Genomic DNA, 23954 nt, shown 5'->3' with positions numbered 1-23954 from the left:
CCTCCCCCTGCCTCTATGAGGGTGTTCCCCCACCCACCCACTTCCCATACCCTGGGTAATCGAGCCTCCACAGGACCAAGGGGGCTCCCCTCCCATTGATGTCCGACAAGGCCATCCTCTGCTACATATCCAGCTAGAGCCATGGATCCCGCCATGTGTACTCTTTGGTTGGTGGTTTAGTCCCTGGGAACTTTGGGGGGTCTGGTTGGTTGATATTGTTGTTCTTCCTATGGGTTGCAAACCTCTTCAGCTCCTTCAGTCCTTGCCCTAACTTCTTCACTGGGGTCCCTGTGGAAGAGCCATGGTTTACAGAAGGGTGCCACCTATACATACTGGGACTCAAATAGACTAATCCTCAGAAGCACTAGTACAGTGTCCCCATTAAAACATGTCACATCTCTTGATGGCAACATGCTTTGAAATGTGGGACTTTAGGCAGTTTGTGGTGGTCTAGTATTGTGTCACAGTATTATGGAAGAAGAAAGTATCATTTGCCTGATTAGATTCTGTTAGATTCTGAGCTATGATTTTTTTTTTTTTTCAGACAGCAGGCAGTTGCCCCCCATGTGAAATCATTGTGTTTATTTAAAAATCGGGTTAAATTTTTATTGTTTTGTAATTTTAATTCTATTTTGCTTTAACTGTATCTTTCAAGTGGCTAGGCTAGTGATTTACTAGAATGTGTACACACACAGGGTGTTTATGTTAGAATAGAGACACACAGGGTGTTTATGCTTAAGCTGATCTTGTGGGCTTTTTTGCCTCAGCCTGCTGCATGCTGGGATTTCAGGTGTGTACCACAGTGACTACCTAGGATTTGACATAGATCTTACTCGTTGGAACTACCATCCTTTTTTTTTTTTTTTTTTTTTTGAGGGACATAGTGATAGAGTTACACAGTAAAGGCTCTTGAGCTGAGGTTGCAACCCGGGTTATGTACGGCTTTCATCACTGTAATCTCTGTGCACTTCATCCTAGCTCAGTGTAGCTAGGATCTCTGTGGGCTTCATGGCTATTGAATAATGAATTTCAGTTTTTATGTACCTTATCATTAAAATATTTATTAGTTGTTGACTTATTTCTTAGGCAAGCTAACGTTCGTTTTCTTTGATGGTTCGGAATGTGACAGTTCCTCAGAGCCTTTTCCCGGAGACTAGCCCTTGGTGATTTAGAAGAGCACACAAACGTGTGTTCACCTCCAGACATAACTTGATAAGTTAATTAAGATGATACATGCTTTATGTCTAATTATTTCTTATCATTTGTGTCTACATAACAACAAAGCACAGTGAATCATATAGAGGAATAGAGGTTAATTGAAGGTTTTGACACTTGCTCTTTAATTAATAGGTTTTATACTAGGGAGTTATGATTTCATTTTGAGAATGAGATTTATTGACCATTACGTAGAGATGCAGGTCTTAGGGGAAACATAGTTTCACATAGAAACTTCTTTAGGAATCATTAATTGGTCATTTCTTAATCATTCTCGGGATTTATGTTTATTCAGTGTGTATGCATGTTTTCTTGCATGAATACTACACTGTACATGTGGAGTTTGGAGGACTTTAAGGCAGGAGTTGATTCTCTCTTGCCACATGTGGGTTCTCGGAGTCAAATCAGAGTCATTGTGATTCCAAGCACCTTTGCCCACTGACCTCCCCACTCCCGCTTTTATTATACTTTCTTTGTTTTTCTATGTGTGAGTGCTCTACCTACATATACGAATGTACGCATGGTCATTGTGTGCATGCAGTACCTGTGGAGGCCAGAAAGGGCATTAAATCCTCTGAAACTGGGAGTTATAGATCCTTTGTGAGCTCCTATGTGGGCTGCTGAGAGTCGAACCTTGTTCTGTTCTAAGAGAAGCAACTGCTGTTAACCCCTGAGCCACTTCTCTAGCCTTGTCTTCTCAAGTATTTTTTAATCACTTCATAATTGACCTTTCTTCAGGAATACTTTGTTCAGAGTCTTTAAAATGGTGTGACTTAGAGAAATATTTCTACTCCCACACTGGAGGTTCTGTGCTTCACCAAGCTTCAGGAATTCCTGTATGTTGCAAAGCATTGGGCCCTATTCCTGCCCCTCTCACAACTCTCTTTATCTTCAGGATCCCAATCATGTTTCTCACTCTTTAAAATCTTTTTTTTTTCCTGTTTTTTTTTTCTTCCTTTGTGCAGTGCCCTAACCATTTCTAATATTCAAGCTGGATCTACTGGAAATTGGGGCTGTCATGTTCAGACGAAACGTGGGAATAATACAAGAACTGTTGACATTGTGGTATTAGAAAGCTCCGCCCAATACTGTCCACCAGAGAGGGTTGTGAACAACAAAGGTGATTTCAGGTCAGTGACATGGAAAATACTAGAAAAGCTATTTTTCTTAAAGCCTTGTATTTCCAAAAACTCTGAGTGTGTGTGTGTGTGTGTGTGTGTGTGTGTGTGTGTGTGTGTATGTGTGTGTCCATATAGATTACAAACATACACATAGACACATGAATATATGGATATTCACATATAAATATATGTCTAAGAAATATCCTTTGTAATGATAATTTTAGAATCACTTACGGAAAAAAAAAGATACTTGAACTTTTCAGCTACCTATTGATTTAGGAGCCTCTGGAAGGATAGTCATTTTAGAAAAATATGTCCTTTTTAAAATTCTCATACATGCGTGCAGTGTATCTTGATCATATCCACTCTGGCTCTCCCTTGTTACTTTATCAGATGGTTTGCTGCAGGCGTTTCAAACCCCTGCTTTTGGGAGACAGGTACTGACAGGTTAATCAGACTGTCATTTTTTTTTCTAATGACCTTTATAATGAACCCTGAAACAGATGTGTAGCTCTGACTGTCCTGGAACTCACTATGTCCTGGAACTACACCTGGCTGGCTTCGAACTCACAGGGATTCACCTGCCTCTGCCTTCTGAGTGCTGGGATTAAAGGCATGTACCACACCTGGCTAGGGTTTCGGTCTTAAGTCATATATCTCCTCAGCAGGTGAGACGCAGACCTATACTTCTTCCCTGTTCAATAATTATTGCAAGTGAGTCAGGAGGAATTTGGGAAGGAACATGGATTCATAGCCTGAAGCAGTTGTTGGGATCTGCTGAGTTCCAGGGCTCTTGTACAAGCTGCTGAGGCAGTTGAGGTCCGGTTGGAAGGATTAGGGCCTGTAGCAATGACAGCTTTCCCTTAGGCTTTCTTACTTTGAAAGTTGCTGTTACTATCTTTCCAGATACATTATCCTGTGTGTTTAGAGGTTTTTAGTAATGAGTTTTTAGTGTAAACAAAAGAAATACATTGCTTTTTAAATCTCGTATAAGATTATTTAATACTAAGTTTGCATTGTTTCTAGTGGGGGGGGCTATTGTTACCTCTTGACTGTAGCCCCAACAGTTTCAGAGTAAGCAAGACTTAGTGTTTGTCCTTCCAATCTGTGGGACACTGCAGCGGTTATGTCTTTCCATCACAGTATTCTGCATTTCTGTTTTTACTGCCTTCTTAAAACAATTGTGTGTGTGTGTGTGTGTGTGTGTGTGTGTGTGTGAGAGAGAGAGAGAGAGAGAGAGAGAGAGAGAGAGAGAGAGAGAGAGATCCATTATCACCACTGCGACTTTCATGTAAGTTGAACACTATGCTTTTACTAAGTACTTTAAAGCATAATGTGCAACATTTGTTAATTTTGTGACATTCAACATCTTTTATGAGGTAATCATAATGTTTCCCATTTTTGCTGGATTTTTGTCCTTTGTTCGGTTTCAGAGTGTTTTATGTGTTTAATTGATTGCAATGAATTATTTATCTCTGACACTCCTTAAGGTATTACAGTATTAAAGCACTGCTGCTTTAATGACGTTTGGTCTAGTGTTGCTTGATTTGCTTATGTAGTTTTTGATTATGGTTTCTGTTTTGGTATGACTGATCTGTCTCAGCAGCTCCACTCCTATGCATCAGTTATAATTTGAATTAAGTATGCATAACTTCATTTTCTATTTTCAAGAAATAGAGTTCAAATACCAAAGGTTTCTCCCAGCTCTGAGGGGTGATGTGCTGCATCAGCAGGGTTGAGTGATTCCTGGTCCAGTAACTCCTCACTGATAAATTGTGGTTAACACCTATGGTGCTGTTCAGAAATTCACTGTAGGGTCTCATGTGGGAAACCTAGTGTGGGATCTCTGAATAGACATAGTTGGATCTTAAAGGTAAATGACATAGGCAGGTTCTGGGAGAATCCATGAGTAAGCGTCACACATAGTCCCTCCTCCAGTAGAATAAATCAAATCAGGTAGACAGGTTCTGCCAAGGAACACTCCCCAGAGAGTCAGTCCCCACGGCTACTGGTGTGCGTTGGTCATTTATGATTTCTGTTTAGCACAGCTCAGACCTCCCAGACTGTAGGTCTTCAGCTAATCCTACAGCATAGGTATAGCCAGTTCCTGTCACAGGCGATGAGCCTCCCCTGCTCCCCTCCCCCACGCCTGCACCCTGGTTCCCACAGAGCCTCTGAGAAGGGCTAGTTGCGCAGACAGGGTTTTTTCAGGATGGCACTGAAGGACCTGCTGTGACATTTTTACTTCTCAAATTTGCTAGCCATACTGTACAAAAGAGCAAAGTCTGTCTTTACTGAGCAAGAGTCTTCTCTCACATTGTACTTGTTATATAATACCAAAGATACAATAACACTTATTAAACAGAAACGTAAGCTGATTCATAACACCAATTTTCATTTTTCTTGGGATTGATATAATTTTCTTGAACATTCATAGCAGCATTTAGACTTTAGACTCTTATTTTCAAAAAAATTATTTTATTGCATCATTCTATCAACATATTTTCAAGTTATAGACTGGATAAATACATCCATCTATCCATGCGAACTTTTTTTTTTGTCTCAGATTGTGTGTGAGTGTGTGTGCGTGTGTGTGTGTGTGTATTATTTTTCTCTGTGATCACATTCATGTTCAAACCTTGCTTATTTTCTGTGCCATCCCCGACCTGCTAGCATCTGACGTTCTAGGTTTTCTTAGACTGTTTTGCTTCTCCCTGTCTAGATGGCCCAGGACGCTGGCGGGCATCACAGCATATCTCCAGTGTACCCGGAACACCCACAGCAGTGGGATCTACCCTGGAAACGCACAGGATGAAAGGAAGGCGTGGCGCAGATGTGACAGAGGTGGCTTTTGGGCAGATGATGATTATTCTCGGTGCCAGTATGCAAATGATGTCACTAGAGTTCTGTATATGTTTAATCAGGTAACTCTATACGACATTCTGATTCACTTGAGCTATGCACGAAATATATTTTTTATGGTATTTTTAAATGCCTGATAAGGGTAAGTGTTGGATGAAAATTCCTTTATATCTTTGTGCTCTGGGAAGCCCTATCTTTTTCTGTTACTGCTTGACCAGCCAGAGTCCCAGACTTATCTGGGATTCTGACTGTATATCTCCATAACGCCTTTATCAGAAGTGATCCCTGAGAATTCTCAGCTGACTCTCGTTGCTGCTGCTTCTGCGCACCATTATTAACCTTCCCTGGACAAATGCATCCATATATCCGTGTGGGGTCTGTTTAGGTATTTTCTCTGCCCCTCAGTACCAGCATAACTTGTATACAGCAGTTGTTGCTGTCACAGTATCAGTCAGTAAATTAACAAACATGGCCATAGAGATGAGGACTTAGTAAGTGCGTGCGTCTTCACTACTCCCCACCAGAGAACTGGAAACTGCTTTTCCACAGCAACTGGGAAAGAAGTTTGTTTAGAATTTGGTTAAGCAAAGAGTAGATAGAGCTGTGTGTTTTCCCATGGATCTCCAAGCATTCCTTTATTTCTTTCTCAGTTTAATTTATCCTCCCTTCCCCTAGTATTTTTTTTTTTATCAAAATCTAACTTTCTTGAATTTGAAAATTGATTTGATGACTATATTGGCTTTTAACTCCTCAGTAGATTTTGTAAGTCAGCTAACAGTGTCAGCCTCAGGAGTCCTTTGGTGAAGTGCTTGTTTGCCTTTTTCTACAGATGCCCCTCAACCTTACAAATGCGGTGGCCACAGCTCGGCAGCTGCTGGCTTACACAGTGGAGGCCGCCAACTTCTCTGACAAAATGGATGTTATATTTGTGGCTGAAATGATAGAAAAGTTTGGAAGATTTACCAAAGAGGAGAAATCAAAAGAGGTAAGTTCCTAAGTTCAGACTTGCAGCATAAATGTCAGCTAATGGTGTCCTCTAATGGGATAGAGTGGGGTGCTTATTTTTAAAGCTGGTTTATGTTTTCTGTATTTGAACTTCATGTACTTTTTTGATTTCCATACTTAGCATTGAGAAGCTTATGCACCCGTAGTGATGGGACCCTGTGTATCTGGGAGATGGTGGTGAGCTGTTAGTTCCTGAAAACCGAGGAGCCCTGTACGGCAAAGGGAGATAGGGGGAGAAAGCAGCCTCCATCATCTTGTGTGTTAGCCGGCTGCTTCTTGTCGTCTCTGGGAATCTCACTGTCTACACAGCCATGTGTCCCTCTCATTGTTTCAGTCACTTGGACTGTGTTTTAAGCTGCCCTGTTACTTTCATTATAAACAGAAGTTAGAGTCTCCTGAGGAAGTTCTGTATACATATAGGAAATGTCATGGTACCTATAGATGTACAATTTATATGTGTCTGATAAAGGAAGTCATGAGTTTTGAGAAGGTATGTACTTAAATAGGGGTGTTAAAACTATGATGTTTGTCAACGTGGCATTTTTTAGGGGACAGACTCCCAGATTTCAGAGCAGTAAATAAAAGAAAAAATATTTAAGTTTTGAGGCAAAAGTAAAAAACAGTTTACCTAAGCTGTTGTTTTCGAGCTCTTTAAGAACGTTGTATATTGTTTCTCCTGTGATATAACCACTTCACTGAGATGGGTTTAAAGGCAGGCAGAAAGAACTTAGGTCAGATATGAGCTGAGCCTGTTAAAAAGGAAGTGGCATATCAGCATACCCAGTTAGGCTAGGGCTGAGCTGAACACAGAGTGGAGAATCCTCACGAAGGATCCAGAAGTGTGTTTGTAGTGTGCCATTTGCTTTCAGCCATGTCCTATCTTGTACAACAGGAACTTACTCACTAAACATCACAGATTCATTGCTGGTAGTGTTTTAGGTAAATAATATACCCTATTTCTCTACCTCATTTAACCAAGGATTTTCTTTCCATCTTTAGAATATTCTTGTCTTGCATGTTGCTAGTGACTTGGTGACTGCAGCCCTACTGCCGTTGCTGTGTACTTGATAGGGTGTAGTTAATGGCGTAGGGAAAATGTTATGTGTATATAAATGGAGCTTGGGTAATAGGCAACGTCGCTGGACAGTGTGACTGTTTCAGTGCTGTGGTCTGAACTCATTGACCCTGGTTTTCAGATAAACTATCCTATGCTGTTGGCAGCAGCCACATCCCTGGGGAAGCTTTGTTAGCCCTGGAAGAAACTGTTGGGTCTAGTCTCCGTTGTTGCTGATAATCACAGGGTAACTGCCCACATGATTGCTGTTGCTTTCTGAAAGTGGAGCGCTTCGAGTTAGCGGAATAATTACAATGACATTTGGAATGTGAGCTCTGAAACGTTGTGATGTCTGTTCCTCCTGTGCTGCTGTAGATGTGAAGAACTGCTTTTCAGTTCTCCACTTAGAAAGAGCAGTGTTGAGGCTGGTGAGATGCTCAGCCTGTAAAGTGCTGGCAGTGCGAGCCCAATTCATAACTCGGCCTACATAAAGGGAGAAGAGAGAGAATCAACTCCTGGAAACTCTCCAGTGCCTACACGCACACGCACACGCACACGCACACGCACACATTCACCCCTACTCACACATGGACAGTAGACATAAATGGCAATAGTAATAAATACAGCTTTTTGTTTAAAATTAAAACAAAAGGAAACGAGCAGTGTGGCACTGGGGGTTGAAAAACCGGTACCTGGTGGTTGTGATGCCATGCTTCCATGTCCCCGGTGACAGCAACTTGTCGGGTTAGGACTTCATGGTTGCCATGGACTCTTTTCATCTCTAAAATTAGGATGGTATTGGCTCTGTTTAACTTACAGGGTTTCTACATATGAATTGAGGGGAAACAATGTTGCACAGTGGTTTTAGTGCCTGGGTCTGGTTTTATGGGATTGTGAAACTTTTCTCATCTCAGAAGGTATTTATTTATTGTACAGCACTGTGGGTCTGACCCATGGCCCTGTGCCTTCTAATCTCTGTGCCAAGCTAAGAACTACTCAGGGCTTCAGATAGTTCTCTGAACATTTGATTGGAGGGTATTTTTGTCACTTTCTGATTAATACTGTAAAGTTTAGTTTTCATCAAAAAGAAGTGATGTCAACCTATCAAAAATCAAAGGAAAAATAGGCTTCATGATTGAATCCTGGAAGTATACACGTATTCCCTGTGATTTGGTGACTGACATCCTGTGTAATCCTTTGGGAACGGTAGGCTTTGCCTTTCACTGGTTATTAGGGTAATAAATAGAGATCGTGGGATTTAAGGACTGTGTTTTAAGTTAATTACCACTGCATTAAATTATGCTAAGATACCCTGAGATGCACATACATAAGATATGATAGTAGTTAAATGAATTTCCCAAGTATGCTCAGCAGGGTCTTGGCAGTGGGTTTGGCCCATACTTCAGTACATAGCTAACATATTTTGATGTGATTGCTCTTAAAACCATGGTTGATTTCTGCCAGTTTAAGGCAAGAGCATTGTGTCAGGATAGCTACTGAGAGACACCACCCTGGCAGACCTAAAATGTGCATTTAGTGGCCATAAAAAGGCAGCCAAAGTTCTCTGTCTGGGAGTAAACGTGTCCTGTGTATTTACTAGAGGAGTTTTCCTTATGAAGCCAATACTTACTGTTGTCTGATGAGGGGGAGTTTCACAAGAAGCAGGATTGGTTTTGCCTTTCCTGTGCTCCGGGTGACTGTGTGAACAGACTCAGCACATTTCCATGCGTTCTCTCTACACATCTGTATTTGTGCAGCCATCCCATTCTGATGCTTCTGGTTACCTTCATTTCCAGTATGTCCCAGCTCTTTTGCCTACTCATACTTGCCTGACTTTGCACATCAAGACCCAGGGCTTGGTAGTGCGAGCTTCCTGGAGAAGTCACTTGCTGGGTTCTCAGCACAGACAGCTCTCCTTGTCCCATCTGGGCTCCAGTCTGTTACCCTAGCAGGGGTCTGGCAATCTGCTGCAGCCCTTCTTGAGCAGAGGCTCCGAGACCTGCTGCCGAGTTTTCATTTTTTACATTATATTGTTCATTTGAATTTTTTTCCCTTTGGGATTAGGCTCCTATGAACATTTTATTGGAAAATTTCAGGAGTGTTGAGAATGTTATTGTTAACTCTTGTCTCGTCTTCTCACCTAACTGGGACAATTTTCAGCCATCAATCTGATTTATATAGCCTGTGCGCTTGGTTTTCTCTTCCACTTCTTCCCTCCCAGCCTTGTCCTCTCCCTCAGCGATGAAGTATTTAAGACCTGACTTTACTTGCTCTGTCTTTTACATACATTTTCTACAACAAAAAGATCTGTAGGGCTGCTTCATTGGGTGACAGAGCCTGTTGCTAAGCCTGGAAACCCAGTACCCACATTACCTACAAGGAGATACAGAGCGGACAGGACTGCCAGCTTTAGCTGAGAGTGAGCCATTTTCCTCAGCATTCCATGCTGAATGGCTAAGAACTCAAGAAAAGGAATTGTCACCAGAGTCTTTCCTATAGCAGCAGATAGTCACAGAACGCCCCATGCTTCTGTGATTCGGGGATGGAGGTAAGAGTTCAGAATCTGTCACAGTGGTGGGGAAAGCTCCAGCAGATGACAAAATATTCCTGAAAGTGCACACACAGGTGTAAGAAACACAATGAGGGTAGAACTACGGCCTGTGTCGAGCATGGGCTCCTTCCTGGGTCCTTCCTCATAGGCTGCTCCAGTCATGAAAGGGTCAGGAGACTCAGGGCCTGGGCCTGGGCATGGGCATGGGCATGGGCATGGGATGAAAGAGAACTTCTCGCAGCTGCTTCTACTGTGTGACTTCTACTGTGTGCTTCATTCCTTCCTTTACAGCAATTAGCACAAGCTCCTTTCTGACCCTGGCATGACTGGAGGTTAAGGGTGACTGGTTCACATAACGATAGGGTTTCAGGAGGGGTGACAAGTGACAAGTCTATCAGGCTTCACGGTCAGATTCTCAGAAACTTCATGTGCTTAATTTTTTGAAAAATACAAAACACATTTCATTAAAATCATGCCATTCTGTAGTAGCTCATATTTGTAGCTTTGGCTTAAGTGCAATCAGTGCTTTTGTGTATTTTATCTCCGAAGTTTTCATAACCAAAATCATCCCAATTCTGACGGTCACTGAGCGTGTCTGAGGGCTTCATCACACTGCCTGTTACATTTTTGCATAAAATCCTGAAGTAATAGCAAGCCAGAGTAGTAGACAATAGAAAGCATTATTCCAGCCATTCTCAATTTGCATTTAAGGATGAAGTTCACTCATTCATCTGTATCAGTGTCTGATTGATCTGATTGGCTGGTGCAGAAAATAATGTAGGAGTCAGTAGCCATCTTATTTGCTCAGAAATAGGGGTCCTCACCAGCACAGTACCTGTCATTAGTAGGAAAGTGTAGAGTGTGGGTATTCCCATGTTGCCTGTGACATTAAATGAGTGAAGTTACAGAGTGGTGGCTGCTGCTGCTGCTCTGTCTCCAGTCTCTTCCTACCTCCTCCCCTCTATCCTTTGCCTTTCCTCCCTCCCCTCCTTTCTTTCCTCCTGGTTCCCTCCTCCTCCTTCTTTTTCTCCTGTTCCTCATCTTCCTCTTGTTCTTACTCCTCTTCCTCTTGATCCTCTCCTCCCCTCTTCTTTCCCTTGTTCCTCCCCTTCTCCACTTCTTCTTTTAACTCTTCCTTTTCATTTTGACAGGAGGTCAAAGTTGACAAGTTGGTCTTCCCAACTCTTGGATGCAAAGAATCCTCCACTTTCGCCTTCCGCATGCTTGACTTGTAATTACACCACCACACCTGCCCAGTTCCTCCTAACTCTTCTGTCAGTTGACCCTGGTACTGCTTCATGCTTGGGAGAAACATTCCTTGAGAATGTGGGAGTCAGTTGAAATGGAATGTTTTGATTATATTTCACCATTCTCTATCACGTTTTTACCCTGCTAAGTCTGTCATGGCAGTGATCTCAGTGGGAGTCACATTTTAACATGAGAATTCCATGCTTGTCTTCTTTCTGTGCTATAAGCTAGGAAGTGGAACACGCTCGACTCTTGCAGTGCTCCGTTTCCACTGCTCAGGATAGGGAGTCACAGTCGGTCAGTGTTTATTCAGTGATAATGTAAGTGAGCACCACTAATGAACATTGAACCGTGAATGAAGTGACCATTGATAGCTATTGGCAGTTCGAATGAGTCTTGTACTGATACTAAGGTAGACGTGGAAATAACACATTTCAGTCCCCTGACTGCAAGGAATTACAGCTGGAATGAAGCCTTAATGTTCTATGGCATGTGCAGTACAAAGTTAGGAACTTTTTAACCATTAGAGCAAGGTTTGTCCTTGAGGCATTAAGCCTTGATATCTGAAAGCAGATATACAAAGTGCCCCCACCTTCTTTTTTTACCAGCTGAAGAAAGTCTTTTATTGTGGTTGAGGAAGCACACATGTGCAACAGGCACCCAGTGAAAAAGCTGGGGGACTCAGAAGCTGAAAAATCCAGTCTTGTGTGGAGGGCTGGGGGCTTTACAGCCTCTGAAGAGGTTTTCTTTCCCCTAACTTAGGAATTGGCCCAGAACTATTTTGTGACACACCCTGAGCAGTCCTTGACCTTACTCAGGCAGACCTTCAGCAGGGAGCATGCTGCTGGGACACAGAGGCACACAAGAACTTTGTTTTAAGCTGCCAGGCTTTTGTCTCCAGTCAGGAGGTTGAAGCAGCTGGCCATCTTGGAAATTCACCCCCTTTATTACATAGCCATGACCATCCCCTCTTCCTGTTTGCCAAACAGGGAGTCTGTCTGACTCCTAGTGTCTCAAACCCCCATCACAGATCACCCTAACTGCTGCTCAGACATTTGGGGGTGAAGGCAGCTCTTAGCTGCTTCAGGATTGCAAAGGGGCAAAGGTCGAGGGGCAGTAGTCAAGTGCCTCCAAGGAACAAAACTTTACCAACATGGATGTTGGTGATGCAGACCATCAGACAGCCATTTGCTGATGGTATATATGGTTGGGGAACATATACATGTGTATATTCCCCAAACATATATGTGAAGTATCATCTTTTAGAGTTGGTGGTCCCCAAGAGAAATCTGAGATGTGCCTCCAAAATGATACTGTCTAGGGGTCCTCATCAGGTTTGTTTACTCTGCCAGTTAAATCTGCAGAGAAAATCTGAAGGACGAGGTGCCCTCTTATGGCTCTATTTACTACAAAGAGTTTTGTTTTAGAAAGCAGGCCTGTTTGGGGGATTTAAATGGTTCTTTATCTTTCCCTCTGCCAACCCCCCAAAGGACCAGTAAAATAATGAAAGAAGCCAACATAGTTCTTGTGCTTGTTCTGCATGAGGCTCGGTTTCAGGAGCCTGATATTTGTTGCTGGCACTTAAATGAGCTCATCATTTAGAAGGCACTGGACTGTAGTTCCCTCTTTTCTGGGTCGAAGAGGTGCCAGCCTGGGCAGGCCTCTGGCCAGGCATCCCGAGTGCTGGTATTCACCCATGCACCGAGACTGTTCTGCCTGGGGTCCTAGAGTAAGGGTCTGGTGGGTTTTCCATTGACCTGCTTTCTAAGTGGACCATGTTAGGGTGGGCTGGACTTCTTCCTAAACCTCCACAGCCATCTTATTCATACTTCTTTTGCAGAGTATTGGATGCAGAGCAGGGTTGAGGGCCTTAGCTGGGATCTTCTGGGATAATCAAAAGCCATTTGCTAAAGCAGTCCTGGCTTTCTGGCTTGGCATCGCAGCTTAACGCCTTTGATGCTTGCTTTGTGGTATGAGGACCAGCCGGCTTGCAAAGCTCTGCTCCAGCCTCTGGAATGTTTTATTTATTTATTTATTTTCCATATCCCCTGCCAAGATCTCCCTTCATGAATGTGTGATGCTATTCAGAACTCCCTTGACTTGGGTGGGTCTCCTTAGCAAATAGGCTGCCCAGTGCGTTTTCCTGTGGCAACTTGACTACAGTAACCAGGAAACAGAGTGACCTGTTCCTGCTATTGCCTTATGCTGATGTCTGTCAAGTGCAGTTGAGCACATCAGAGCAGAGTAGGTGCAGTGTGTGGGAGGAGCCGCAGAGAGGGAATGCCTCCTAGGATCAGTCCTTACATGGCTTTGGGCTCTCAGGTGTTCTTTGTCTTGAGGTGAATGGAGGGAGGTCATTCACAGTGGAGGAAATCCCACTGCACACTGCACACTTTGAGTGCTCGGGGTGGTGAAGGTGATTGGTGTTTTGAATATGCCAGGAGATAGAAGAGGTACTGTAGGTAGTGTGTATAATTGATAGGAGTTTAAGCAGATATTCACAAAGTGTTCATAATGGTTTTCTAGATGATGAGCTAAAGCCTGTCTGTGACAATGTGTCACATTCTCCTCCTTAATTAATCTAATTGCCTTTCTTTTCCTCTGAGATGATGCACAGCAGTCTTGTCACTAGTGATGTAGTGGCTATTTAAGTACTGTTTGGAGCTAAATATTACCGAATGGCCATAATTGAGCATGCTGTTCCTATCTGAGGGCTTTAATGAGAAGCAAGTACTGTTTTCTTACATCAGATTTATACAGAAGCCAATCTCATCCTTTAAAACAAAATTGTTTTTAAATTTTTAAGTTTTTATTTTGTATCTGTTTAGCGGCTCACCCTGGCTGTTAACATCGTTCTCTTCTCTCTGGCATACTCCACAGCTTGGCGATGTGATGGTTGATGTGGCGAGCAACATCATGTTGGCTGATGAGCGGGTCCTGTGGCTGGCACAGAGGGAAGCGAAGGCCTGCAGTCGGATTGTCCAGTGCCTGCAGCGCATTGCCACACATCGCCTGGCCAGTGGGGCCCACGTGTACTCCACAGTAAGTACAACATTGTCATAGGCCCTCAGGAGGATTTGAGTATGACTACTCCAACCTAGAAGGACCTCGTCTCTATCCTATCCTGGTGTCGCTGTCTCCTGCTGTAGCACAGAATGTCTTGCTCTAAAATCATTTTAGAAGCTAATTTTGCTTCTGAGTAATCTGTTTTCTCAGAAAATGGAAAGTACTTTTGTATTATGTATTTGAATAACTGTCAGTGTCTAATCCACTGAAATGAATTCTATAACAACAATAAGAAATACTTGTATGGCTCTACTGGCGTGCCACCCACTGTCCATCCAAGGTAATTCTTGGTTCTGAGCCCTGAAGGATGCTTCAGAATGTCTGATAACTCGCCTCGGGCTCAATCTTAAAGGACTGGGCTGCCCTCCAACATTTGGGAAGCAGTTAGTACAATATAATAATCTCTCAGTTAAACAGTATTAAATTATGTTCATGCTAAGTTGAACTCGTAAATTTCTTTGTATATTGCTTACTTGTGTTCTAAAATGTGTTAAACAAATGTCTACTCCCTTAGCTTTCATACTCTGATCTGATTAATGGTTTTCAGCTCCTGAATATTACAGGGAAGTTGAGTGTTCTATACTTCCTGAGGCCATTTTGATCATCCTGTGCATCATTGTCCCTTTAGCTCAATTAAGATTGGAATTCTGTCCCCAAATAATTATGTAATTAGAGGCATAATGTAGCTGTTGTCACTGCTAAGTTCACGGCGGTTTCACTCTTAGAGGCATGGCCTGACTGGAGACCCACCTGTCTTTCAATACTCTCCCCAACTGTTTACACCTGCTTCCCTCTTACAGCCTCCTGGATTACTTAGCTGCACCTCACAGGTCCTTCTGCCATAGAAGGGCATAATAAAAGTGATGGTGCATGAGTGAAGGCCATTTCGGCATGCAAAACAGGCTTCAAGAGTCACACATCTGCTTACACAGCTGCCTCCCTTAGTCCTGGGAAAGTATTCTAAGACCCCAGTGCATGCCTGAAGCCATGGGTAGTCAAGAGCTCTGCATTTTATCCTCTATGTTCATAGCTGCCAAGCTCAGCTTATAAATCAGGCAAAATAAGAGATTGATTAATAACACCTAATGGTAATGTGGAATGGTTATAACAGTGAAGAAAGTTATTTATGAGTATTATAACTGGAAATTTCCATTTAGTGCTTTAAGATGATGGTTGACCACAGATATCTGAGCCTGGAGGAAGTAAACCAGGAAAGGGGTGGGGGGTTGGTATAATAAGTCAAGATGATGTATGAAGAAGAATATGAAGACAACTAGGGAAGTTTCATGCATCAATTGTGTTGATGTGATATTTCAGAAACTACGGGATTTTTGTGGATTGCTATCCAGCAATTATTTGGAGTATGCATTATTAGTTTATGTGTGTAATTAATGCTGATTTCACAGGGTTAGTGCATGAAGCAAACGCTAATGCATACATAATCATCCTCACAGCAAGGCGAGTCATCATGGTTTCTTTACATGTACAGTTAATCCTGCCACCTTGGCAGATTTGAAAGTGAATCTGTCACCTTTTCTCTTCGTGTGCTTCCCCTGGCGTGGGTGGTGAGTAGGAGAGACGCTGGGGTCCTCCAGGGGATAGGCATGGTGGCTTGTGGATTGGTAGCTTGCACATCTTAGTGACCCCCTAAGTTCAGATCACCTTTGAATTCCTTCAAAGCTGGAGGGTCGGCAGGTGCCATCTGTTTTAGGCAATTATCCTGACCTAATTTACTACTTAACTCAGTTTATTTTCTGCCATTTGGTTCAGCATCTGCCTTACTTTTTTAGGGGTGAAAAAAAAGCAGCTTTAGGATGAGTCTGCAGATTTTTGTTTCTTTCTATGAATTCAGTGCAGACAGCCTGCTTGTTCTCCATGTGAAGAGGCAGCGTGGGCAGTCGGAGCATTATCAGCATTCCCTCATCTTTAGCAGCCATTCTGTGCTCGTGGGGGATTGTTACAGGTTTTTTTCGTAGCTCATCCTGTGAACAAAAATCTTAAAATTTTAGCTTATTAGCTGTAAGGTAATTTTCAAATTATATTTATTAATCTCTTTTTATCTGTAATGCTGAGGTTCAAACCTAGGGCCTCCTGTATGCTAAGCAAATGTTCTGTTCTGAGCTATGGTGCCTGCCCTCAGGTTACTATTACTTTTAATTTCTTTATATAATTATCACATCATTCCTCCCCTTTCCCACCTGCCCTTTGCATGCTTGCCTCCTCAAGTCTTCCCTCTTCATAGCCTTCCTCACTTCTTTAGGGGGTGTGTTTGTGTGTGGTTGTGGTTGTGTGTGTGTGGTTGTGGTTGTGAAGTCCTGGAAGACCCCCTCACCTTGCATTCTAAATCTTCCATAACTCCTGTTTTTGGTTGACTTGCAGTATTCACCCAATATTGCTCTGGAAGCTTATGTCATCAAGGCTGCTGGCTTTACAGGGATGACCTGCTCCGTGTTCCAGAAGGTGGCTGCCCCCGACCGCGCAGGTCTTTCTGACTATGGGCGAAGGGACCCGGATGGAAACCTGGATAAGCAGCTGAGCTTCAAATGCAATGTCTCCAGCACCTTCTCAAGCCTGGCCCTGAAGGTGTGCTATCCTCTCTGGCCATTTAAAGTTATCTTTGTTTAAATTTGAATACTCAGTCTGGCTTTACACAGAAATCTTGCTAAAGTGTGTATGTTTTAAACTTTTATCGGTTCTTTGTGAATGTCATTTCGTGCACATCTCTTCCCTCTCCTGGTCCTCACCCTCCTTCCTCATAGCCTGTAACCTCCACCAGCAGAGGAAAAACAAAAACAAAAACCGCATGGTGGAAACTGAAGCTGCAGTGTGTCACAGTGCGTCCCACAGAACACCCTTTTGTCCACACTTCTTGGCTTACAAATGTTCATGGCAATGATTGGTTGGTGTGGTCTGAGGCCTCTGGCTTCTGCCACTCTGTCATTACTGGATCTTCACCGGGACTCCTCTCAGACATTCTGGTGTTGCCCTGTGTCATGAAGATCCTGTATCTTTGGATCTGTAGGACTGACTCCTTCATGCACTTCAGTAGTTTGTAGATGGGGTAGATGTTGGGGAGGACCAGTTCAAAGCCCTGGATCTGGGCCAGACAGGTATCTGAACCTACTCTCCTGGTCTCCTGACCTCATCAGGACCAGCTTCCCAAGTGCTGCTGGCACAAGGGAGGGGAGGGGATCTCTTCCTGACACTGCCACCAAACGCTGGGGCTTTGTTTTGTTTTGTTTTTGCATGTGTGTCTTTTTAAAGGATTTGATGAAAGGCTTTGGAGTATTGTTTTTGCTGTTTTAAAGGAGACTCTGACAGAGGTAGAGCATGCAGACTTCACAGGCCGCACCAGTTTTGCCTTCATACTGCCTTTCTCCACTTGGAAATATCAAAACCTACTGTTTTTCTGATTGCTGTGGTATAAAGGCAGATTATTAATATTATTTATCAAAATATTTTCTTACATACAAAAGTTTTCTCTTTTTTTGGTTTTAAGATATTAAAGCATTTTCATGAGCCTTAGAATTTTGTGGGCTCTTGGCAGTATGCCTACAGTATCTACAGAAATAAGTCTTGGCGTATGTCAAATTTTGGAAAAGAAATGTCCATATGTGACATGTATTTTTAAAAAATTCAAAATTTGCAGTGTATATTTTTTAAAATACCATTTTTGTTATTGTCTTTTGAGCAGTGGAAAACAAAAGCTTCTTTTCACATTTTCATCGTTTGCCTCAGCCACACTGAAGGAAAGCACTGGAAACCGAATGGCAGCCCCTTGATGGAACTCCATGTCTGCATTTCACTTAGCTCTGTCATGTTCTCTGTAGCTTGTAGCTATACAGAGCCTGTCAAATAATGATCACAGAGGCGCTCTGATATGATGAAGGTACTTGATATGTGTCCACTCAGAGAATGGATAACTCATGTATTTCCTCATGGTTTACCCTGATGTCCTTCATAAGGAGAGCTGAGTATGCTGAGTATAGAAACCCTGTAGCCACTAAGATGGTCTGAAGTGGACGACAGCATCCGATGATACCCTGCCGTACTCAGAACTCTGTGCTCAGAGGCAGATTGACCAATTTGATCTGCTATTCTTGGCCTGGTGAGAGTACACGATACCACAGCCACAGATACTGTAGTAGTATATGTTGTAGTCCAGATACTGTAGTCCAGGTACACAGATACTGTACAGATATTACACAGATACTGTAGTCCAGCTACACACATACTGTGCAGATAGTACACAGATACTGTAGTCCAGCTCAGCTTACCTTCCTGAATCTTTATTGGTTAAAAAAATACTCTGTAAAGAGAATCTGAGATAGCAGCATGCGGAGTGCATTGGAGATAGGCGTGCGTTTCTGAGGAGGACTTGAGATTCATGGCTTATGGTTGGTAGAAAGGTGCAGAAATGATGCCACCTTATACTTCATTGGTTTCACAGCCTGCCCCTGTGTCAGGAGAACATCCCCAGCTAACAGTGAGGGTATCATGTGACCGCTCCAGGATCTGCACCTTACAATCTATTCTCCCTTTAAGATCATCCTGTGGCTAGAGAACAAGGCACTCTTTCCTTATTCCTGTTCTATGGATGGTTATGGATGGATGGAGGCAGGGTAGGGAGGAGAGTGTTTGTCATGATGGATGCAGAATTAGATAGTTGCAGCATGTCAGTCAGAAAATGCACTTGAGCTTTGTCACTCTAACAGGGGACTTTCCTCACCCCTAAAAATTGAAGCTGGGTAATTGTTTTGTTCATTCTTTAAAAATTGCTTCAAAAATGTGTTAACTAGATTACTTGAAGGAATGCATCCAGTCATTCACTGCATCCCCCTTCAGTGTGGACTCACATTAGCACCTGAGTTGAACCTGTATAAAAGATACCTCTATGCTTGCTGACAGGAGCCTGGTGTGGCTATTCCCTGAGAGGTTCTGCTAGCATCTGACCAATGCAGATGCTTATGCTTGCAGCAAACCACCAGACTGAGCTCGGGGACCCTGATGGGGGAGCTGAGGGAAGGACTGGAGGAGCAGAGGAGGATTGCAACCCCATAGGAAGAACAGTGTCAGCTGGTCATACCACCTAGAACTCCCAGAGACTAGACCACCAACCAAGGAGTGTGCATGGAGGGACCTATGGCTCCAGATACATATGTAGCAGATGACGGCCTTGTCTGATATCAATGGGAAGGGAGGCTCTTGGTCCTGTGGAGGTTTGATGCCCCAGCATAGGGGGATACTGGAGTGGTGGGGCAGGAGTGGGCAGGTGGGTGAGGGAGCACCCTCATATAGAGGCAAAGGGGAGGGAGTAGAAGGGCAGATGAGATGTGGGGGGTGTTCAGAGACAACTGGGAAGTGGGGTATCATTAGAGATGTAAACAAATAAATGATTAATAATAATAATAATAATAATAATAATAATAATAATAAAGATTTTTTTAAAAAGATGTCTTTACATAGCAGATGGTATCTGGCTTGTTTGCTTCTTGAATATTTGGGTTTGTTTTTGTGCATCCCTACATGATGTCACCCTAGCTAGATTCATACTTTTCCCATGCAGATTTTCCTGGCTTGTAGTATAGACTCATCTTTATTTAACAATTTTTGGTTGAAAATAATGCTGCTGAGAATACAGGGACTATACTTGAGATCCTATATTTTCTAGCTGAACAGCACATGATGCTGTGGAGTCTTGACATCCGCTCTGTGGCCTCATGGCCAGTGAGGACCTGCACTTGTTGCTGCTGCCCAATATTACAAGAGAGTATGGCACTACCAGTTATTAGCGTAGGAAAGACCAAAGGTCAAAGGACATTTTCTGCTGAGCATGTCTCTTTGTCAGAATTCATAAATGAAGTCCTGCAGTGTTTTAGGAGCAGGTTGCATTTGCCAAGGCATTGCACATTCCTGTTCAGCCTCTGTGTCTTGAGGCCATTCCTTAAAATCCTTTCTTTACCTGGGCTATTGACTGCTGGACGAGTGTACATCATTAACCTCTTAGTAAATGCAGCGTTGAATTCCCTTGCTGCCCCAAAGCTGCTTGAGTGCCAACTGGCCCTATGGGGTTTCTGTTAAGGGGAACTGTGAAGATCTCTCCATAGTGAGCGGCTGCTGTGATAGCTGCATAGTGTCATCCCCATATCTACCCTGGTGCAAAGTTGACCTTATGTGGACAGCAAGTCTCAGGAGGAGTCTGCCACTGACTTGAGCATCTACCTTCAGCTCTCCTGCCTCACATCCCTTGTTAATGCTTCTCTTCTCTGTCTAGTGATAACAGACTTTCCTTGGTTTATTTCTCACATTTGGCCATTTTGAGTCCAGGCACATGCTAATTCTTTTACTGGAATTTATAACCCTTCCCTACTTTCTCAGCTCCTTAGTTACGTGATTAGACCTAGTGGAAATGTCATCTCCAATAAATCTTAGCTAACACTATCTAGCCAGTCTTATACCCTACCCTTGGGTCCCTGGTTTCTTCTCATCACACTCTGCTGACAGTGCCCACTGTTTGTTGTCATGGTTTTGTGTAGGTCTAAAAGGATCATGAGAGGCAGGTCAGCTTCTGCAGATTGAATCTGCAGCCTGGCCTCGGGAGGCTTCACATTAAGAGTTCTGGGTGCCTGGATGTACAGCATGCAAAGCTGTTCTAACATTGACTTCCCCAGTGATTCCTTTTGCTGTTGAAACCTCAATCTAAGTATGTTCATGTGATACGGCAGAGTCCATTGCCAGTGAACTACAAGGGATGTGAGAAGTCAGCTAGTGTTTTGAGGAACTAAGAGTCAGCCGTTTATAATTGACTAGATACCAGTTACCCTTGAGCATCCCATTCCTCAGGCCAGTCATTAAGTGTCTTTACTCTTCCTGCCTCGATTCCTGCCCTTCCTCAAGTGCGTAGCTCTTTCTAGCCTGGAAGACACTCTGATGCTGTCTGCCTCTGGGGCTCTGTGCAGACTGCTCCTTCTTTTCCTTCTTCTCAGAATTAGCCTTGGTTAATCCCAAGGTGCTTTGTTCATTTGCTGGAATAGTTGCAAGTCTTCTGACGGTGCCTTGGCTCCCCAAGGTCATGTGATGTGACTGACTGTGGTCTCTGCAGCTACATAGCCTGCATTCCATGTGTTCTCCTTCCATACTATCCAGCTGTATAGACAGAGACCAGAGACCAGGGGCTCTGCTTCTCAGATTCTCCGTGCCATGCTGTTAGCAGAGGCTCATGAAATGGCACCAAACTTAAACAGTTTTGAAAAGATGAAAGGAGCTGCCTATGTGGACATTTACAACAATGCTTCCTCAGGGTTAGCTGTATTCTTAGTACATTGTGGCAGTGGGCTTCATCTCTCTCTTGTCTGCATTATGAATATTTGATAGCAGGGACTTGATCATGTCTTTGGGGACCACACAGGGCCAAACACAAAATACCTAATCTCTAAAAACTGTTGAATAAAATTAACAGTTAAGTGTTCTTCACAAGGACAATCAGTTGAAAATGAATCCTGAAAATGCCCCACCCTCATTATCTACAGCAGGTAGAGAAGCACTAGGTAGTTAAATGTCTAGTTACAGACAACGTGTCTTAGGACATGGCCCCTTTTTACAATTGCAGGAGTAAATCAATTGGTATTTTTTTGTTTTGAATTCAGTGTTTTTTAACTCATCCTGACTTTACTGTCAGAATTTTATAAAAGTTAAAAAAATACTGTTTAAAATTTGAATATTGCTTATGGAAGAAAGCTGTGTTATTTTATAAGATGGTAACATCTGTCTAAAGTGCTGTCAGGTTTGAGTAAACGTGGATCACACTTCCTTTTAGTAATTTGCCATGGATGGTACTGAATGCTCATGATAACACACCTTTCATATGTGTTGATTCTTTACCTGTTTGCATAGTGAGACAAAACCACAGATGTTAGAACATGTGGTTCTGGCTTATTGTTAAGTCAGCACTGTGTTCCTCCTGGTCCCTGGCCACAGTCCTCCCACGGCCGGAGCCATAGTAATCGTCACATCCACAGCTCCTCGGCTTCTGCGCCTTCCTCGCCACGTTTCCCTCCATCCTTGATACAGAGGTCATTGGAAGTGTTCTGAGGTTGAGACACAAATTGAAGGAAATTGAGCAGTGTTACCCTGTTTCCCATTTATTAGTTGTGATTCCTATGTGTATGTATCTTGATCATTGCTGTAATCCACACAGTCTTAAAAGCCACATATGATGAATTGAAATTAAACTGTTTCCTGTCTTCAGGCCAGCAGACAAAGGAATAGTCATGAGGAATGTAACATATTACATGTTCTTCAGTGATTTCTAAAATTAGATTTACCGCCTTCCCATCTATGGTGAGCACTCTTCTCACTTTTCTTAAAGGAAGGAAACATACATTTTGCATTCTTACTACAAATTGTGGACATGATTGATGCAGCTGCAATTTATCTCTTTAGCACCCAGGGCTCCTCATCTTATGTCATGGAATCTAATTATTATTTGCTAATATTGTTTTGTTTTGTTTTTTGTTTTGTTGTTGTTGTTATTGTTGTTGTTTTATTTGAGACAGCGTTTCTCTGTGTAGCCCTGGCTGTCCTGGAACTCATTCTGTAGACCACACTGGCCGCGAACTCAGAAATCCGCCTGCCTCTGCCTCCCAAGTGCTGGGATTAAAGGCGTGCGCCACCACCACCCGGCTGGTAATATTCTTTATTAGGCTTTGAAGGAAGTTTAGAAGCCCTGACTATGTAAAGGCTGTGAGTCTGTAGCTCTTGCTATGAGCTTTTTCTTTATTGGTTTCGATTAGATTTACAAGCCTAAGATTAGATTTTTTTTTTTTCAATTTCAAACTTCTCCTTTTTCAACACGTTGAATGTTAGTTCTGACATTTAATAATCAGTTCGGCATCTAACCCGATTTAGGACAGCTGAGGCTCTCTTGTCCTCGCCCAGAGTTTCTTTTGTTCTGACTTCTAGTATGCCCAGAAGTCCAGGCCTACATCAGGCTGCCGTGTGTTCTTTGACCACAAAAATCAATTTGCTTATCATTCTTCACACTCTCCTGGAGAACTCTGTTTACTTTCTAATCGTTTTGAGTTCTTTGGTAAGACTATTTTATGTATTTGTAGTTCTTAAGCTTGAGTAGATATCATTTTTATGAAGGGTTATTAACTATTAATTGAATGATGGCTTGATTTTTATCTTTAGGTAACAACTTATACCTTTAAAAGAAATTCATATATTTTCATATCAAAGAAAAGAGCCCTAAAAACAGGCAGAGGCGTCAGAGATCCTCGTTCTCACACTCGGGAGTCCATAAAAACCCTAAACTGCAAGCTATGGTAAAACTCAGAAGAGCTGCTGCAGTCCGGTGCAGGCCCCACGCTTGCTGCTTCTGTCTCTGAGTTCATCTGTGCTTTGTTTACTTGATTTAGAGGCCTTGGTCTCCCAGTATCCTCCATCCTCTCTGGCTCTCAGACTTCCTACCTCCTCTCCATGCCTCATATTTGTAAGAATAATGGGAGCCTGTGCATGGTTTTCCTTAGACAGTAATTCTGACACATATTTTCATGACATCTTTAATTTAAAAGTAATATGTAAATATCTCAAATAACACCCAACAGATTATTGCCAGGGATCTGCTGTGCCTGCATTGTAAGCAGAACACTTAAATAATTACAAAGTCAATCATTTGCTTCACTACAACCTTGTAATTTTTTTTCAGCAAGAATGCCATGTTGACTTGGTTAAATTTATTAACAGGCAGCTATTTTCAGTAAATGTAAATGGCAGGAAGTAGTACATAGAAGATAAAAAAATGAATAATGTTATCTGCAGCCCAAGTTCC

General features: G+C 42.7%; 1 protein-coding gene across 1 annotated transcript in view; it reads left to right on the top strand.

Annotated features, from left to right (window-relative positions):
• The window catches only part of Adgra3 (adhesion G protein-coupled receptor A3), a 97223-nt gene that overhangs the window by 52366 nt on the left and 20903 nt on the right, over positions 1-23954 (top strand). Inside the window, exons 8-12 of the mRNA XM_021210577.2 lie at positions 2181-2345; positions 5059-5260; positions 6028-6183; positions 13937-14098; positions 16502-16705. Coding sequence (XP_021066236.1) covers positions 2181-2345; positions 5059-5260; positions 6028-6183; positions 13937-14098; positions 16502-16705 — 889 coding nt within the window. The remainder of the gene's footprint in view (positions 1-2180; positions 2346-5058; positions 5261-6027; positions 6184-13936; positions 14099-16501; positions 16706-23954) is intronic.

The sequence above is a fragment of the Mus pahari genome, chromosome 13 (genome assembly GCF_900095145.1).
Source record: "Mus pahari chromosome 13, PAHARI_EIJ_v1.1, whole genome shotgun sequence".
Taxonomy (NCBI): domain Eukaryota; kingdom Metazoa; phylum Chordata; class Mammalia; order Rodentia; family Muridae; genus Mus; species Mus pahari.
The sequence above is the reverse complement of the archived record's forward strand: the minus strand, read 5'-3'. Positions and strand labels throughout refer to the sequence as shown.